At 40.9% G+C, this 19,834-nt stretch overlaps 1 protein-coding gene across 2 annotated transcripts; it reads right to left on the bottom strand.

Annotated features, from left to right (window-relative positions):
- Positions 1-7,196: 7,196 nt before the first annotated feature.
- Positions 7,197-19,637, bottom strand: LOC106599804 (ubiquitin-conjugating enzyme E2 variant 2). 2 transcript variants are annotated; one of them, XM_014191135.2, is made up of 4 exons: positions 19,480-19,637; positions 10,780-10,928; positions 8,158-8,283; positions 7,197-8,013 (listed from the first exon to the last, which is right to left on the bottom strand). In XM_014191135.2, exons 1-4 carry the CDS (start codon positions 19,493-19,495, stop codon positions 7,867-7,869), a joined length of 438 nt encoding a protein of 145 aa, XP_014046610.1. In that variant the 5' UTR covers positions 19,496-19,637; the 3' UTR covers positions 7,197-7,866. The 2 variants fall into 2 exon arrangements, with proteins under 2 accessions (XP_014046610.1, XP_014046609.1); XM_014191134.2 differs by having other exon boundaries at positions 10,759-10,928; positions 19,480-19,636.
- Between the last annotated feature and the right edge of the window lie 197 nt (positions 19,638-19,834).

Raw genomic sequence — 19,834 nt, 5'->3', positions numbered from 1 at the left:
TGGTGTTCTTCGGCTTGCAAGCGTCCCCCTTTTTCCTCCAAACATAACGATGGTCATTATGGCCAAACGGTTCTATTTTTGTTTCAACAGACCAGAGGACATTTCTACAAAAAATACGATCTTTGTCCCCATGTGCAGTTGCAAACCGTAGACTGTTTTTTTATGCCGGTTTTGAAGCAGTGGCTTCTTCCTTGCTGAGCGGCCTTTCAGGTAATGCCGATATAGGACTCGTTTTACTGTGGATATAGATACTTCGTACCTGTTTCCTCCAGCATCTTCACAAGGTCCTTTGCTGTTGTTCTGGGATTGATTTGCACTTTTCGCACCAAAGTACGTTCATCTCTAGGAGACAGAACGCGTCTCCGACCTGAGCGGTATGATGGCTGCGTGGTCCCATGGTGTTTATACTTGCGTACTATTGTTTGTACAGATGAACGTGGTACCTTCAGGCGTTTCGAAATTGCTCCCAAGGATGAACCAGACTTGTGGAGGTCTAAAATTAGTTTTCTGAGGGCTGATTTCTTTTGATTTTCCCATGATGTCAAGCAAAGAGGCACTGAGTTTGAAGGTAAGCCTTGAAATACATCCATATGTACACCTCCAATTGACTCAAATGATGTCAATTAGCCTATCAGAAGCTTCTAAAGCCATGACATCATTTTCTTGAATTTTCCAAGCTGTTTAAAGGCACAGTCAACTTAGCGTATGTGAACTTCTGACCCACCGGAATTGTGATACAGTGAATTATAAGTGAAATAATCTGTCTATAAACTATTGTTGGAAAAATTACTTGTGTCATGCACAAAGTAGATGTCCTAACCGACTTGCCAAAACTATAGTTTGTTAACAAGACATTTGGGGAGTGGTTGAAAAGTTAGTTTTAATGACTCCAACCTAAGTGTACATTGATTCCACTTTGACAGAAGAGTATTTTTTGTAGATCGTTGCCAAAAAAAAGACACTTAAATCCATTTTAATCCAACTTTTTAACACAATCAAATCTGAAGAAAACCAAGGGGGGTGTAGACTTTCTAGGCACTGTATATGTTCACTCTCAATTGGCACAAGCTCAGACAATCACTGGGGTAAATCCTGTGAAATGTATGCGAAAATGTTTTTGCGATAGACAGACATTCTCCATCTCCAGTCATTCCTCCTGTCCTGTAGGCTGTTAAAAGAGACAAAGCTTTTTACAGTATGGACAGACAGAAGACGTGACCTTTTGGCCCCAGGGGGCAGAAGTTGAGAACTCTGGGAATCCACTAAGGAGGGCTGGCTCCAGCAGCCAGTCTGTAGACTAGCATCATGTCCTCCTCACCACATTCCTTCCGAACTTAGATCACTGAAACACTCACAGGCTACATTCAGCTCAATCACTCAAACCCAAAGCACCATTTACTAATTTCACACGTTTTCGAAAGATGGGAGACTGGTTGCCTGACTGCATGGGTAGAGAGCTGAGCGTGAGAGGACAGAGGATGTAAAAAGTGAAACAATGTCAGTATAAGCCTCCATTTGAGCTTCCTGCAGAGAGAGAGAGAGCCTTGAGAAAATAAGAAAAAGGATTAAATTGAAGTCTTTATTGAGGTGTTCAGAGTTGAAATTCAGATTAGCGTGACGGTGCTGGAGGTTAAACAGTCAGGTGTGGATTTGCTGCTCCTATTGTTAAGATGAATCTCTCTCAGGTTAAATACTTTATTATGTGGAGAGAAGTCTTTATAAGACAGTCTTTTTAGTAAACACATTCTGTTAGAATGCAATAATATACACTGAGTGTACAAAACATTACCAACACCTTCCTAATATTATCACGCCCTGACCTTAGAGACGTTTATTTTCCTCTAGTTTGGTTAGGTCAGGGTGCGATGTGGGGTGGGCAATCTAGTTTTTCTATTTCTTTGTTTTGGCTGAGTGTGGATTCCAATCAGAGGCAGCTGTCCATCGTTGTCTCTGATTGGGAACCATACTTAGGCAGCCCTTTTTCCCTCCTTGACTTGTGGCATCTTGTTTTTGTGTAGCTGCCTTTGAGCAGCCCCAGAACGTCACGTTTCTGTTTTGTTCGGTTTCACTTCAAAAATAAAGGATGTGGAATTACCGGCACGCTGCGCCTTGGCTTATTTATGACAGGGAGTTTGAGGACAGTGATCGTGACAAATATTGACTTGCACCCCCTTTTGCCCTCAGAACAGCCTCAATTTGTCGGGACATGGACTACAGGGTGTTGAAAGCGTTCCACAGGGATGCTGGTCCATGTTGACTCCAATTCTTTCCACAGTTGTGTCAAGTTGACTGGATGCCCTTTGGGTGGTGGGACCATTCTTGACACTGTGAAATTGTGAAAATGATGATAATGCCCTTTTAGTGTAAGTGCTGTTTGAAAAGGCTGCCTGAAATTTCTGCCTGTTTGAGAGTTCCAAACCTTTCTGCCAATAACAGCAAATTTTCCGTTTTCCCCTCCACACTCAAACCCACCCCGACAGTCCATTCTTGCTTGAGAAATTACTCTTTGCTAAGAAGCGATTTTAGTTTATTTTTGACAATTTTAAACAAAAACCACTACATTGGACCTTTTACAACAGCCCCTACATTATCTCCAGACGTACATTGAGTTCTTGACACACTTAAACCGGTGCACCTGGCACCTACTACCACACCCCGTTCAAGGGCACTTACATTTTTTGGCTTGCCAATTCACCCTCTGAATGGCTTAAAAATCCTTCTTTAACCTGTCTACTCCCGTTCATCTACACTGATTGTAGTGGATTTAACAGGTGACATCAATAAGGGATCATAGCTTTCATCTGGATTAACCTGGTCAGTCTGTCATAGAAAGAGCGGGTGTTCCTAATGTTTTGCACACTCAGTGTATTTCCTCTGTGTGTAACTGGGAATTGGGTAAAGTAAATCAGAGCTCTACTAAAGACTTCAAACGGATTACTTGCAGTAAATGCATGGTTATTGTGGTCAAAAGAAAAAGTATGTTGGATGTCATTACCTCGCACTCCTATATAGAAAACATTAAATCCTCATCATCCAACCTCTGCAGCAGGTACTTTATTGCATGTTCTGAGACCAGACTCAAGAACTTATCGAGAAGATTGCGTTGCATTGTAATGACTAGTAAAAATGCACAATGACCTTACTCCACGTGCTTGTGATAATTAACCCATACACCACCCAACAACATATAATAGCCAACCCATATATAACCCATACACCACCCAACAACATATAATAGCCAACCCACAGGGCTACTGGCTTGGGGCTTTGCACGTAGGGAACTCCAATACACGTCAGGTCACATCAAGTCAGAAGTTATACTAGCAATACTTCCAGTATGTTACCATACTTCTAATATATTGTAACATACTGTACTTCTCTCATTTTCCTGTGAAAGCATCTATTGATACAAAACCCTGGTAAAATATATCAGCACTCAGACAATAACTACATTCAAAGGCTCCTGACAAATGATGGAATAATTGTGTTCTCTATCTGGTTGCTTTTAAGTCTCCAAGAGAGGACATCTTGTGAGAGAAATAATCACTTGCGGGTGTCCAGAATGATGCCTTAATTACATAAATTAATCATTCATAGTTGGTGCTTTGCTTTGGACACCAATTCAAAAGAACAATGAAGACACATGGCGAACGCTGGCTAACAGGCAGGCAGCACTGCACAGCACAAGTAGCTAGTGCAAATAATTTTTATTTTTTATTTTATTTCACCTTTATTTAACCAGGAAGGCCAGTTGAGAACAAGTTCTCATTTACAACTGCCACCTGGCCAAGATAAAGCAAAGCAGTGCAACACAAACAACAATACAGAGTTACACATGGAATAAACAAATGTACAGCCAATAACACAATAGAAAAGTCTATATACAGTGTGTGCAAATGAAGTAAGATTAGGGCGGTAAGGCAATAAATAAGCCATAGTGGCGAAATAATTACAATCTAGCAATTATCCGTACGACATTGGGTGAGGAGGGTTGCAGGAAAGTATATTTCGTTTGTAGATAGAAAGTGAGATTAAGATATATACGAAAAAGACTGGCTATTTACAAGGGATAGGACACGGGATAAGACAAAGACAGATATACATGTCCTACTGCGCTGCCATCTTGGAACAAGAGAATACAAATCATTCTTCCCTCTGGTGAGCAGCTCTGTCTAAAGCATCTCTTTCTAAAGAGTAATGTAAACATGTGGCAATGGAGGCACTGGAGACAAACCTAAGCAGCATCATACTGCTGCCCCTGCCTTTCAGAACAGTTATGGCCAATAGAGTAGAAACCCCAGCTAGAATAGAAAGCGCTCAGAGAACACCCAGTAGTGTGAACTCACAGGCATATAGCTCCCTCTAGGGGATGATTTCAGATCTGATTAATTATAGAATGGCTGAAGCTTGATAACAAGACGGGGTGAATCTCAATCCTATTTCCTTGATTCCTCATGGAGAATATCAATTGTATTTAGTTGATTCCTCATTGAGCTCCTTCTCAAATCACATTGGAGGTCCAGGATGGAGAGGACACAAGGAATCAAGGAAATACTATTTAGATTCAGTGGTGTAAAGTAGTTAAGTAAACATACTTTAAATTACTGCTTAATTAGTTTTTTGGGGTATCTGTACTCTCTATTTATATTTTGGACAACTTTTACTTTTACTTCACTACATTCCAAATAAAATAGATCCCTTTTTACTCCATACATTTTCACTGGCACCCAAAAGTACTCCCTAAATCATGTCTGGGTGTTGGAGTGTGCCCCTGGCTACCTGTAAATTAAAACAAAAAACACAAACATTGTGCCGTCTGGTTTGCTTAATATAAGGAATTTGAAATAATATATACTTTTACTTTTGATACATAAGTATATTTTAGCATTTATATTTACTTTTGATACTTAAGTATATTTAAAACAAAATACTTTTAGACTTTTACTCAAGTAGTATTTTACTGGGTGACTAACTTTTACTTTAGTCATTTTCTATTAAGGTATCTTTACTTTTACTCAAGTATGAAAACTGGATACTTTTTCCACCACTGTTTTGATTTAGTCCACCAGGGAAGATATCCTCCACCAACTCTTCCCACAACCACTCTCTTCAAAGATGGTTTCCTCCCAGCATCTGAACATATGAATAAACCCATTTTTACTGTGTGCTTTTTGAATAGATGCTTCCTTTAGTATATTTAGGTTGTTTTAATGAGTTATTCTGCTGTTACTAAGATGGCCATGCTGGTGCATATTTACAATACAGAAAATATTTGGATATGGGATATGGCTTTGTTGTCCTTCTCGTCTTTTGGGATACCATTTATCCTGTTTTTCTGTTGAGAATATATCCTTTGTTTATGTAAACCTATCAGCTTGAGATGAGATCTATACACAAATACAGCAGAGAGAATGAATGAACACATCTAACAAAGGAAATGTTTCTGTGGCTATGCTGACAATGAGCTCTCCCATACTGAGGTTATATGGTGGGTGTGTGTGTGTGTGAGATGTGGTGTCCAGTCCACAGCGATGTGGGCGGTCTACTAGTCTGCAGTGAATGTGATGCTCAGCCCCAAGACAGTCAAGCTGCTCTGTGTCAGGCCACTGCAGTGGGAGAGATATATGGTGGTCAGGCCATGCCGAGGACTGGCATGGTGGCATTACAGTCACTAACCATTACAGTCTATCACCCTGAGTGTCACATCACACAATCCTCTGTAACGTGAAAGCAGTACTGTACTGTTCTAGGATACTGACTCCTGCAATCCAGAGTTCTGACAGACAGTATATGAAAAAAGTGTATAATTACTGTCCAAAATCATGAATTAATCAGTATTATTAATCAAAGTTAATGGCCTTTTGCACATGAAACTCAACTGTATGAAGAAATGGGGACTGAAAACACAAGCTAATGGATCATTTTCTAATTATCTGCTATAGCTTGGCAAATGGCTATTAAACACTGTCCAAATGGCCTGATATCACCACTGTAATTGTTTTTTGTGCCAATTGCTAGTGGTTAATCCCTGAACCCCATTTAAAGCATGAAAGCAATTGTATATCAAGGCTAACAAGATCTATGAAATATTATATATACACTACCGTTCAAAAGTTTGGGGTCACTTAGAAATTCTTGTTTTTGTAGAGATTCCATAAAAAAATCTGCCGTTTCCAGCTACAATAGTCATTTACAACATCAACAATGTCTACACTGTATTTCTGATCAATTTGATGTTATTTTAAATGGACAAAAATGAGTTTTTCTTTCAAAATCAAGGACATTTCTAAGTGACCCCAAACTTTTGAACAGTAGTGTATATATCGCATCACAGATGGACATAAACTAGAATATATTTAACTTATTTTTGAGAATCGTTGATAGTGTTGATAATCTGGCTGTTAGACAGGTCAGTACAAGACATTCAGAATTTATTTCATTTTATAAACTGGGTGGTTCGAGCCCTGAATGCGGATACCACGGGTATGACCCAAAACATTATTTGGAATGCTCTAATTACGTTGGAAACCAGTTTATAATAGCAATAAGGGTGTTTGTGGTATATCAAATACATTTTTATTTGTCACATGCACCGAATACAACAGGTGTAGTAGACCTTACAGTGAAATGCTTAACCAACAACGCAGTTAAGAAAAATGTGTTAAGTAAAAAATACAAATATTTAAAGAGCAGCAGTAAAATAACAGTAGCGAGGCTATACACAGGTGGTACCGGTACAGAGTCAATGTGCGGGGTCACAGGTTAACCGAGGTAATATGTACATGTAGGTATAGTTAAAGTGACCACGCATAGATAACCAGAGAGTAGCAGCAGCATAAAAGAGGGGGTGGGGGGGAAGGGGGGAGGGGTGGGACGACAATGCAAATAGTCTGGGTAGCCATTTGATTAGCTATTCAGGAGTCTTATGGCATGAGGGTAGAAGCTGCTATGAAGTCTTTTGGACCTAGACTTGGCGCTCCAGTACCGCTTGCCGTATATGGCCAATATACCACGAATAAGGGCTGTATACAGGCACTCCGCGTTTCGTTGTGTTAAGAACTGCCCTTAGCCGTGGTATATTGGCCGTTTACCACACCACCTCAGTCCTTATTGCTTAAATAACTGTTACAGTATAATCTTCATCTTCAACAGATATTTCCTAATAGATTGAGTAAAAATGTATCCAGTTTGCAACATGTTTTTCAGATAGTGATTTTAATGTCAGAAAAATCACAATGTCATACATACACTTGTCATTTTCACTAAAAGTTAAATGCAAGGGGTATTTTTTCTGAACCAAACAGCCTTTAAGGTCGGTTACAAGTCAAAAAGCTGCAGGACAGAAACATTAGCATTGTGTAAAATAGAAAATAGAAAACAAATCCTTCACACCCGGTGACACTACTTCTGGCCTACAGCCACATTTTAATCTTCATAATAATTCAATGTACCTACAAATTACAACTTGTGTATTTTTGTCTATTTCTTAGTTGGATCATGCCATCATACACACATCTCAATTTTTTATTTCAGTGACCTGCCATTCGAAAGATAAATTGTTTGACTTGGGTATCCACCTGGTGCTATGCTTCCCTTGGGAAGCCAACTTGATACATCTCTTGATCAGAAAGTGAATGGTAACACTAACGTCAATAGAAGAGGAATAACTATGTTCACCTGTGTTCTTAAAAACATCATTTCACTCGCAGTGGGGACATTCTAGAATGAGCTAACTAGAAGGAATGTCAAATTTTAGGAATATCCCACCTTGCTCTCAGTCTAAATTATTGGAATAGTGGAGGGAATATTTTATAAGAGAATAAGGTTTAAGACAATAGGGGTCAAAAGTAAACAATCCGTGAACAATTAATTGCTGTAGGTTTGTCCTTCTGGTGGTTGTGGAAGCTTCATGTTCTCCTTGGACATCATTAGACGCCTTAACTCTTGAAGAACAACTTTAATGCTATAAGAATTTTGCCATTTAGATAGAGTCGGTATGCTTCGTGTATCCACCTGATAGAGAGAGAGAGCGGCAAATCAGTGAACATCCTTTGAAGAGCACCTCATTTACCAGAACATATATACACTAATAATTCAACAACAGATTTAGGCCAATATCATTTGTACGAGCAAAAATTTGAATGTAATGTAACTTACCATCCCATTGGAATTATTTATCCCATTCATGCAAATTTTTGTTACAAATCTAACGATCGGTGGCGATTCAGGATATTTTGGACCACATTCCACTTTCAGACTGTATATCCTGTTCTCATAATTAGTCTGGAAAACAAAACAAAGAAACAAAAACATTGCTTGGTCAGGGTAAAGGTGATCAGTTATGTACATTACAATGCCTGTTTTGACTTACTGGTTATTTTTCAAGAATTTTCAAGAACACAATTCTGCCACAGTGTGGTCTTACACACATATATTACACTTCCACTTCCCTGGTGGAAACACGTTTAGAGGTGCTTATGTTACAGAGGTGATTCGGTAATCAAACCAGAGACAAAAGAGGAAGCAAGACATCCCACTCGCTATTTTGTTTGGTTCATATACAGTCAATAAAGTAAGCAGACCAGACCTAGCTGTTAATGCATTGGTGCCTATGGGAGTGCTACCCCCTTAAAAAGCAACTGCTCCTAAAAAACAACTTCTCATTTAGAAAATCAATCTCAGTCAGAAACATTTCTTCTACTGTAAAAATGTACTACAACATGTAAATAGGATACTTTTGGCCATGAAGTCAGTCTTGTCCAAACCAGAGTTTTGTGAGATTTGTGGTCATGACTGCATCACAAAATAAATAAATGTTGGGTTTGTTTCAATCCTGCCCACATGCCCACAGCTGGCAGCACGCAAGTAATCATCAATTTCGAGTGCAGCTGCACACAACCCAATCGTAATGCTCGTGGTAAATTTGAATTGACTTTGGATATCCCTATGGGGTAAGTTAGGGATCTTTGGTAAATTACACAATGTATATGGGACAATGTTTCAATTCCAAAAGCTCCAAATTTCAATTATTTAAAAACCTCAAACCAACTATAAAATTGTAGAAATATATATACATATATTCAAAGTATTATGAGAAAACTAAAAGATGTTCTACATTAAAATATTGTCCCATTTACATTGTGTAATTTATTGACGGTCCTTAAATAGCCAAACTAGTCAAACCAACTGCCACGGTCAGACACCAGCCGGCTGAAGCTAATTGGCGAAATAATTTGGATAACTCTTCTACCTGCAAACATACACAAGAGACACCCACATCAAACCACACCACGAAACCAACTCATGTTTGAATTCAGTCTTGGCCCCTAGCATTTCTTAATTAACCAAATCTAAAATTAGGGCAAAACAGGAAGTACAGAGCCTCCTGAGTGGAGCAGCAGTCTAAAGCACTGCATCGGAGTGTTGCGGCGTCACTACAGCCTGGGGTTCGATCTCAGGCTGTGTCACTACCGGCCGTGATCAGCCTGCAGGCATCCATCGTCGTCCGGGTTAGGGGAGGGTTTGCCCTGGGGGCTTTACTTGGCTCATCGCGCTCTAGCGACTCCTTGTGGCAGGCTAGGTACCTGCAGGCTGACTTCGATCTTCAGTTGAAGAGTGTTTCCTCCGACACATTGGTGCAGCTGGCTTCCGGGTTTAGTGAGCGGGTGAATCGCGGTTTGGCGGGTCATGTTTCAGAGGACGCATGACTCGACCTTCGCCTCTCCCGAGCCCTTTGGGGAGTTGCAGTGATGAGACAAGTTCGTAATCACGAAATTGGGGAGAAAAGGGGGTAAAAAGAAATTAGGAAAAAAAAGGCAGTTCAGTCACCCATTAAAGGTCAACTGCACTTCCTGATTTGGCCTCGTTTTTCATCAATGCTCATTAACAAATACCATGACAGAAGGCAAATGAGAGTTGTCTTGGGGGTGTGGTTTAATGTGGGCGTTTCTTGGTTGTGTCTTTTCCAATCAATCACAACAAACAAGGACAGTAGCTAGCCAGTTCGAGTTTAAACATTATTGAAAGAAAGCTACATCAAACATGTCGTCATGTTTGCTTGATTATGAGATAACTAGCTTGCTAACATTAGTTAGCAGGGATCAAACCTGTCCTCAGGTGCAACGTTAGCTATGCAAACCTTCCTCTCACATTACATGTAAGGGAGAGGCTATGTATTTAGGCTATGCCGCTATGATACTAGGCTATCAAATAATGACATAATGCTATTAGCTAACAAAATGTAGCTACATACTAACCATCAACACACCTGTCTGAGTTTTGACGGTTAACAGCCCAAGCAGAAGCTCGTCGGACTTAATCCATATCCTTGGCATTTGGCCAAGATTGTTGAACAACTTTATGGAAGTCCATTTTCCCTAGGGTAGGTATTTCCTGACCATGGGCAAGTACTAACCACTGTCTGGGGAAGACCTTCCAGTGGGCGAGTTTGTTTTGCGTGACTCGGTGCCCCGGGTGGGCGGGGCTTGCTCTAAGGAAAGGTCTCCGCCCACCTGGGGCACCGGACCGTGCAAAGCATACTTGCCCGTTCTTTTTCCAAATAATTTTTTTTTTTTAGGGGCAGTCATTCTTTAAGCAGAAAGGAACATTTTTTTCAAAAGGTAAACAGTCTGAGTGGACATCTTCATTTATCCACCATCTGATCAAACATTAAGTCCTGTGTAACCTTGCCTGAGACTTTTGTTACTTTAGCTCAGCTGACTTACACAGTAATGTGGCGCGTAGACAACTCTTACTTACTCCTGCTGCAGTCACACTTACTCGTGCCGGTCCGATGATCATGCCCGTCCACCGCGTTAGCATTATATCTTCATCGTCTTCAAGGCCCCAGCTGACTGTCCCATCTCCAACACCTTTCTGACCCTCTTCAAGCTCTTCCAACAAGCGAAAATTACGTGGAACTTTAACTCCTGAAATAAAAACAATACAAGATTAAAAACTAGAAGACTGGTTATGCTGGGGCGGGTTTGTCCATGCTACCCCCATGCTAACAACTGTTCAGGCCGCAACACTGCACAACAATACCATATAAAACGGCTGACTCAAGTTATCTGCAACTACTTCTTGAACTTAGTATTTGCTAGTGGCTGAAAACAGGCAACCAACTACCACTGTCATCATCCCTTGTGCTGTAAGTCACTGGAATGAACACTTCCTTCTAATGGGTAAATGCGATGTCAGTGTAGGTTACCATTTTAACTGTACACTGATGGCAAAGTATCAAATTCTGACCTGCCTCGATCTTCCCAATCTGACCCCATGAACATTCATCATTAAGTGATCATCCTAACACTATCCGTAGCCTATTGAACACTGGATAATTAGTGATGGAACAGGACTAACCTCATCCTACATGATTCCAGAGAGGGAATAATGAGATACATGTCTATGTGCAATTTTGAGTGGGGTATGTCAGTGTGGGTGTTGTGTTCTGGATCATTCTGCATGCCAGAGTGGAACCAGAGATATGGCACTCTGTGCTTGGCTATGAAAGTAATGGAATGCAGCTGTCATGATTCCTCAAAATCCACCACTGCACTATCAGACCTGGCAGGGGGCAATTTCCTTCACGCAAACAGCAAACTGTGAAAGCAGTGTTTCCCCTATATTCAATCTTTGCTGCCACTCCCAAAAAAATCTGATTCAAATTCTGCCGATTTTAAAGCTGCAATGTCACTTTTTGGGCGACTCGACCAAAATATGTCACTCATTGAAAGCAAATCCGCAAGAAGCGGTAGATCTGTTCCTTGTGCACTATTTCTATGCTTCCCGTGCATAAGTTTTGGTTTTGTGTCTTTTACTTTCGTTTTTGTAACTAGCTTCAAACAGCAGAAAATACATTATTACTGAAAATATATTTCACAGTGGTTTACATGGTACAATGATTGTCTACACTATACACTGCTTTTTTAATCAAACTTTTATTGAAATTAGACAAACTATTAGAATTTTAGCAACAAAGAATTGGCAGAGCGATTTCTGCATATTGCACCTTTAAACTTTTAAAGCCCCCACTCACTGGCCAGTTTATTAGGTACACTACCCCGATCACGAAAATGGATCGCTCCTACAGACAGTGAGTCACGTGGCCGTGGCTTGCTATGTAAAGCAGTTAGGACAGGCATTGAGGCATTCAGTTACTGATCGATTGAACTTTAGAATGGGCAAAATTAGTATCCTAAGCGACTTTGAGTGTGGTATGATCGTTCGGTACCAGGAGCACCTGATCCAGTATCTCAGAAACAAACGCCCCCCTAGGCTTCACGCACGACAGTGTCTACGGTTTACCGAGAACGGTGCAAAAAACATCCTGTCAGCGGCAATCCTGTGGCGAAAATAGCTCGTTGATGAGAGAGGTCGAAGGAAAATGGCAAAAATTGTGCAAGCGAACAGGCGGGCTACAAACAGACAAATAACGGCGCAGTTCAACAGTGGTGTGCATAACGGCATCACGAAACGCACAACTCGTAAATCCTTGTCACGGATAGGCTATTGCAGCAGACAACCACACATGGTTTCACTCCTATCAGCTAAAACAAGAAGAAGCATCTCCAGTGGGCACACAATCACCAACACTGGACAACTGAAGAGTGGAAACACATGGCCTGACGAATCCCGGTTCCTGTTGTGTCATGCTGATGACAGAGTCAGGATTTGGTGTAAGCAGCATGAGTCCACGGCCACATCCTGCCTGGTGTCAACGGTATAGGCTGCTGGCGGTGGTGTAATGGTATGGGGAATGTTTTCCTGGCACACGTTAGGTCCCTTCATTCAAATTGGAAAGGGGGATACCTAGTCAGTTGCACAACTGAATGCTTTCAACTGAAACGTGTCTTCCGCATTTAACCCAACCCCCTCTGAATCAGAGAGGTGCGTGGGGGCTGCATTAATCGACATCCACGTCATCGGCGCCCGGGGAACAGTGGGTTAACTGCCTTGCTCAGGGGCAGAATGACAGATTTTTACATTGTCATCTCGGGTTGAGTAACGTTTCCATGCCCTGAAGAATTCAGGCTGTTCTGGAGGTAAAGGGGGGGGGGGTCCAATCTTTGTAATTGAACCATCAAATTACACCTGTGAATGGCTGATCTCACCAGCCCATAAAAACGGTAATCTACTCCTATGAAAGAGCCTCGCACCTCATCAAAAATGTGAGTTTTTGAAATGAAATGCATGCAAAATGCTCATAAGATGTCTGAGTAAACTTTCTAAGTATATTCACTTGAAATGTTAATGTGACATAAGAGACATTAGGCAAACCACATATTTTATAATGTATTGTCTAAAATGCAAGATAATTTGGGGTCTCCTAATCACTGCTTATACTGAACAAAAATATAAACGCGACATGCAACAGTATCAAAAATGTTACGGAGTTGCAATTCATATAAGGAAATCAGTCAATTGAAATAATTGAATCAGGCCCTAATCTATGGATTTCACAAGACTGGCAAGTCAGTTAAGAACAAATTCTTATTTACAATGACGGCCTACCCTGGCTAAACCCGGACGATGCTGGGCCAATTGTGCGCCGCCCTATGGGACTCCCAATCACGGCCGGATGTGATACAGCCTTGATGTAACCGTATGATACAGCCTGGATGTAACAATGAGTACGGTTTGTCTATGACAAACAGAAAATGGTGTTTGTTTAAAATCTATTAATTATTTTATATTACTGGCTATAAATCGATCTACGAATGTGCTACAGCGACGAAACCATCTCTTGCTGCGTTACGATGTGTTATTGTTTGTGACGTAGGGTTCAGACAGGAGTTGATGGACAGTCGGAAGAGGGAATAAAATGTTAAACACTATTACTGCACACAGAGAGTCCTTGCAACGTATTATGTGACTCGTTAAGCACATTTTTACTTCTGAACTTATATTTAGGCTTGTCATAACAAAAGGATACTTTTTAATTAATTTAAACATTTCCAAAAACACTCCACTTTTACATTATGGGATATTGTGTGTACGCCAGTGACAAAACTAAATTAATACATTTTTAATTCAGGCTGTAACACAACAAAATGTGGAAAAAGTCAAGAGGTGTGAATACTTTCTGAAGGCACTGATTGTTACACAAGATAATGTGATTTGAACTAAACAGTTTTGGTATCCATTACTGGGAGTTTCAGGTTAGGTACAGTTTGGTGTAGCACAGAGAATATTCGACCAACCTTAACTTGGCGATACTATCTTTGTACTCTTTTCGGCCAAACATACTGTATGTTCTGTGTCCAGTTGCTGGTGGTGCGTTTGAATTCAGAAAATGCTCAGTTTTTTTAAATAAATACTTTTTCTGGTCCATGAAGTAATCAAACAATGAATATGGTTATCAAACAATGAATATGGTTTCATGCACACAATAATGCGATTATTGTGGACAGTTACAGTTGAAGTCAGAAGTTTACATACACTTAGGTTGGAGTCATTAATTAAAACTCGTTTTTCAACCACTCCACAAATTTCTTGTTAAGTCGGTTAGGACATCTACTTTGTGCATGACACAAGTAATTTTTCCAACAATTGTTTACGGACTGATTATTTCACTGTATCACAATTCCAGTGGGTCAGAAGTTCACATACACTAAGTTGACTGTGCCTTTAAACAGCTTGGAAAATTCCAGAAAAGAATGTCATGGCTATAGAAGCTTCTGATAGGCAAATTGATATCATTTGAGTCAATCGGAGGTGTACCTGTGGATGCATTTCAAGGCCTACCTTCAAACTCCGTGCCTCTTTGTTTGACATCATGGGAAAATCAAAAGAAATCAGCCAAGACCTCAGAAAAGAATTGTAGACCCCCACAAGTCTGGTTCATCCTAGGGAGCAATTTCCAAACACCTGAAGGTACCACGTTCATCTGTACAAACAATAGTACGCAAGTATAAACACCATGGGACCACGCAGCCGTCATACTGCTCAGGAAGGAGATGCGTTCTGTCTCCTAGAGATGAACGTACTTTGGTGCAAAAAGTGCAAATCAATCCCAGAACAACAGCAAAGGACCTTGTGAAGATGCTGGAGGAAACAGGTACAAAAGTATCTATATCCACAGTAAAACGAGTCCTATATCCTAGATCATACTTTTTGGAGAAATGTCCTCTGGTCTGATGAAACAAAAATAGAACTGTTTGGCCATAATAACCATCGTTATGTTTGCTGCAGGAGGGACTGATGCACTTCACAATATAGATGGCATCGAGAGGCAGGAAAATTTGGTGGAAATATTGAAGCAACATCTCAAGACATCAGTCAGGAAGTTAAAGGTTGGTCGCAAATGGGTCTTCCAAATGGAAAATGACTCCAAGCATACTTCCACATTTGTGGCTAAATGGCTTAAGGACAACAAAGTCAAGGTATTGGAGTGGCCTTCACAAATCCCTGACCTCAATCCTATAGAAAATTTGTGGGCAGAACTGAAAAAGTGTGTGCGAGCAAGGCCTACAAACCTGACTCAGTTATACCAGCTCTGTAAGTAGGAATGGGCCAAAATTCACCCAACTTATTGTGGGAAGCTTGGAAGGCTACCCGAAACGTTTGACCCAAGTTTAACAATTTAAAGGCAATGCTACCAAATACAAATTGAGTATGTAAACTTCTAATCCACTGGGAATGTGATGAAAGAAATAAAAGCTGAAATAAATCACTCTACCATTATTCTGACATTTCACATTCTTAAAATAAAGTGGTGATCCTAACTGACCTAAGACAGGGATTTTTTTCTAGTATTAAATGTCAGGAATTGTGAAAAACTGAGTTTAAATGTAATTGGCTAAGGTGTATGTAAACTTCCGACTTCAACTGTAGATTAATATAATATACTGCTCAAAAAAATAAAGGGAACACTTAAACAACACATCCTAGATCTGAATGAAATAAATAATCTTATTAAATACTTTTTTCTTTACATAGTTGAATGTGCTGACAACAAAATCACAAAAATAATCAATGGAAATCCAATTTATCAACCCATGGAGGTCTGGATTTGGAGTCACACTCAAAATTAAAGTGGAAAACCACACTACAGGCTGATCCAACCTTGATGTAATGTCCTTAAAACAAGTCAAAATGAGGCTCAGTAGTGTGTGTGGCCTCCACGTGCCTGTATGACCTCCCTACAACGCCTGGGCATGCTCCTGATGAGGTGGCAGATGGTCTCCTGAGGGATCTCCTCCCAGACCTGGACTAAAGCATCCGCCAACTCTTGGACAGTCTGTGGTGCAACGTGGCGTTGGTGGATGGAGCGAGACATGATGTCCCAGATGTGCTCAATTGGATTCAGGTCTGGGGAACGGGCGGGCCAGTCCATAGCATCAATGCCTTCCTCTTGCAGGAACTGCTGACACACTCCAGCCACATGAGGTCTAGCATTGTCTTGCATTAGGAGGAACCCAGGGCCAACCGCACCAGCATATGGTCTCACAAGGGGTCTGAGGATCTCATCTCGGTACCTAATGGCAGTCAGGCTACCTTTGGCGAGCACATGGAGGGCTGTGCGGCCCCCCAAAGAAATGCCACCCCACACCATGACTGACCCACCGCCAAACCGGTCATGCTGGAGGATATTGCAGGCAGCAGAACGTTCTCCACGGCGTCTCCAGACTCTGTCACATCTGTCACGTGCTCAGTGTGAACCTGCTTCATCTGTGAAGAGCACAGGGCGCCAGTGGCGAATTTGCCAATCTTGGTGTTCTCTGGCAAATGCCAAACGTCCTGCACGGTGTTGGGCTGTAAGCACAACCCCCACCTGTGGACGTCGGGCCCTCATACCACCCTCATGGAGTCTGTTTCTGACCGTTTGAGCAGACACATGCACATTTGTGGCCTGCTGGAGGTCATTTTGCATGGCTCTGGCAGTGCTCCTCCTTGCACAAAGGCGGTGGTAGCGTCCTGCTGCTGGGTTGTTCCCCTCCTACGGCCTCCTCCATGTCTCCTGGTGTACTGGCCTGTCTCCTGGTAGCGCCTCCATGCTCTGGACACTACGCTGACAGACACAGCAAACCTTCTTGCCACAGCTCGCATTGATGTGCCATCCTGGATGAGCTGCACTACCTGAGCCACTTGTGTGGGTTGTAGACTCCGTCTCATGCTACCACTAGAGTGAAAGCACCACCAGGATTCAAAAGTGACCAAAACATCATCCAGGAAGCATAAGAACTGAAAAGTGGTCTGTGGTCACCACCTGCCAAACCACTCCTTTACTGGGGGTGTCTTGCTAATTGCCTATAATTTCCACTTGTTGTCTATTCCATTTGCACAACAGCATGTGAAATGTATTGTCAATCAGTGTTGCTTCCTAAGTGGACAGTTTGATTTCACAGAAGTGTGATTGACTTGGAGTTACATTGTGTTGTTTAAGTGTTCCCTTTATTTTTTTGAGCAGTGTAGTTTGATTAAAATGTTTACTTGCTTTACAAGAAGAACAAATGTTCCTAATAATCCTGTTTACATGGACATCTGAAATCAGGCTACCTGATGGCACTCTGATAAATGCAGAAAATGGCCAATCAAAATAAACTTTCAACCAGAGTGACTGTTATTTTTGGGAAGCATATTTGATTGTGAGTTTTAACATAAAGCTAGGGCTAGGGCCATTCCCCCCAGAAATGTCCGGGAACTTGCAGGTGCCTTGGTGGAAGACTGGGGTAACATCTCACAGCAAGAACTGGCAAATTTGGTGCAGTCCATGAAGAGATGCACTGCAGTACTTAATGCAGCTGGTGGCCACACCAGATACTTTTGTTCAAGGACATATTATTCCATTTCTGTTAGTCACATGTCTGTGGAACTTGTTCAGTTTATGTCTCAGTTGCCGCATCTTATGTTCATACAAATATTTACAAGTTAAGTTTCCTGAAAATAAAGTTGACTCGATACCGATACCCCTTGCATATAACCTCATTATTTTATTGTGTTACTATTTTACCATTTGTTTATTTAGCATATTTTTCGTGCTTTTAAAAAAAAACTGCATTGTTGGTTAAGGGCTTGTACATTTAAAAAAGTAACGGTAATGTGTATGTTGTATTTGGTGTATGTGAATTTGTATCAATTTTGTATTAGACCCATCTGTCTCAATCAATGAGAGAAGATTTGAAATTGACAAGATGTAGTACACACTGTTGGATAACTTCCTGAATAAAAATATATTTATTTTAATAACGGAACATTTTCTACATACAAACGCACCACATGCAACTGGACACGGCCATTTTAGAAGATGCATGTTTGGCAGCTCGAGAACGAAGATAATGTTGCCAAGTTAAGGTTGGTCTAGAATTGTCGGTGCTACACCAAACCGTTGGTGGAATGCTCAATTCCGTTCTCTTATATTGAGGCGGAGTTGAGTTTTTGTAACCGGTCGTGCGATTTGATAGCAACAACATTGAGTCACCATCAGTCAATAACGTTACTTGTAAAAATGTCAATTCTGAAAACTGCCTACAATATGATTATAGCCGCGGGAAGTAGGGGTGCTGCAGCAACCCCTGAAAAATCAGAATAATAAAAATAGCATATCTAAACAAAAGTAATGCAGTGGGCCTTTAGTCCTGTATTAACGGACCAATATACCATCGCTAAACCTGTTTGTCCAGTACAACCGCGGTCTTTCTGAGGAGTGCTTTAATACATACTAAATTAAAACTTTCATTGAATACAACCACTGACTTTTTCCTCATTTGTGTTGCTCAACTCTGCGCGAATGTGCCAATTGATTCTCAACGTACATAGTCAAGGCCGCTATGTCTACAGTTGAGCAAAAAAGTCAATGGTTATATTCGATGTTATTAAAGGTATGAATTTCAGCACACCGCAGGACCACGGTTGTACAGGACAAACATAGGTACAGGTAAGCGTTTTCAGAATGTATATTTTTACAAGTATCGACTGAATTGAAAGTTCCTCAGCTAACCAGTACAGTTCGGTAAACTGTAACTCCAGTAATAATGGATATCAAAAATATTTTGTTCAATCACATCTGTATCATTCTGTAACTAGTGACGCGCGCACATGTGGAGTAACATTAGCTAGCAAATTATGAAAACCAGTATTCTTAAAGAGGGCAAATTCTGTTTGCTTTTACCTAGCAAGCTAATTGTAACATCTATGATCAAAGTTAGCAAGCGAACAGTTAGCTATATATACTAACGTTATTAGACGCTAAGTTACTTGGTGGCAGGCTAGGTTCCTATCAAATCATTATGCTAGTTTGTGACCAACTTCATATAATGAAAATACACATTGTCAGATAAATCTGGTGGCTGTTAGCAAAACAGTTTGTTACTAACAAATTAGTTAACCTTCGCCAATAATAGCCGATAGCTAGCTTGCTGCAAGCATTTCAGACCCCCAGCATATCTTTCAGATTGTGCTCAAGTAAATACATACTATGACTCACACGTACAAATAACATTTAGAATCTTTACATATTTCCCAGTGTAGCAGACAAACCTGAGGAGGCCGCCATCTTCTTCAGCCAAATCCAGAAGCACACAATGTGACATCACGATTATTTGACCGCAGTCTATGAAATAGGGGTGTGTTGGGCCTCAGGCACGTATGCAGAAACCGCTCCCACCCGCTGGTTCTTTCCATGTATTCGACTATATACTACTAATTAGGGGTTTTAGTTGGGGGTTGGACAAGATTCAATTAAAGCTGGGAGGTGGACAATATTCAATTAAAGCCAAAAGGCGTACTAAGAATGTGGCTTGACAAGGTGGTCTTGCATTGGGACAATCAGTAGAGGGGCACATTACACCAACTGCATAGCTACTAAATAAGCCTGAGAATGCTATGAACATAC

The sequence above is a fragment of the Salmo salar genome, chromosome ssa03 (assembly GCF_905237065.1).
Source record: "Salmo salar chromosome ssa03, Ssal_v3.1, whole genome shotgun sequence".
NCBI lineage: Eukaryota > Metazoa > Chordata > Actinopteri > Salmoniformes > Salmonidae > Salmo > Salmo salar.
This window is presented reverse-complemented; position numbering and strand designations above follow the sequence as displayed.

Bases quoted from the DNA above. Each gene is read 5' to 3' on its own strand.
- LOC106599804 (XM_014191134.2), bottom strand. The intron at 8,284-10,758 runs GTAAGTAAGAGT...TTTGTTTTCCAG, and splicing joins TAAGTGTGACTGCAGCAGGA to ACTAATTATGAGAACAGGAT. The intron at 8,014-8,157 runs GTAAGTTACATT...TCTCTCTATCAG, and splicing joins TAAATAATTCCAATGGGATG to GTGGATACACGAAGCATACC.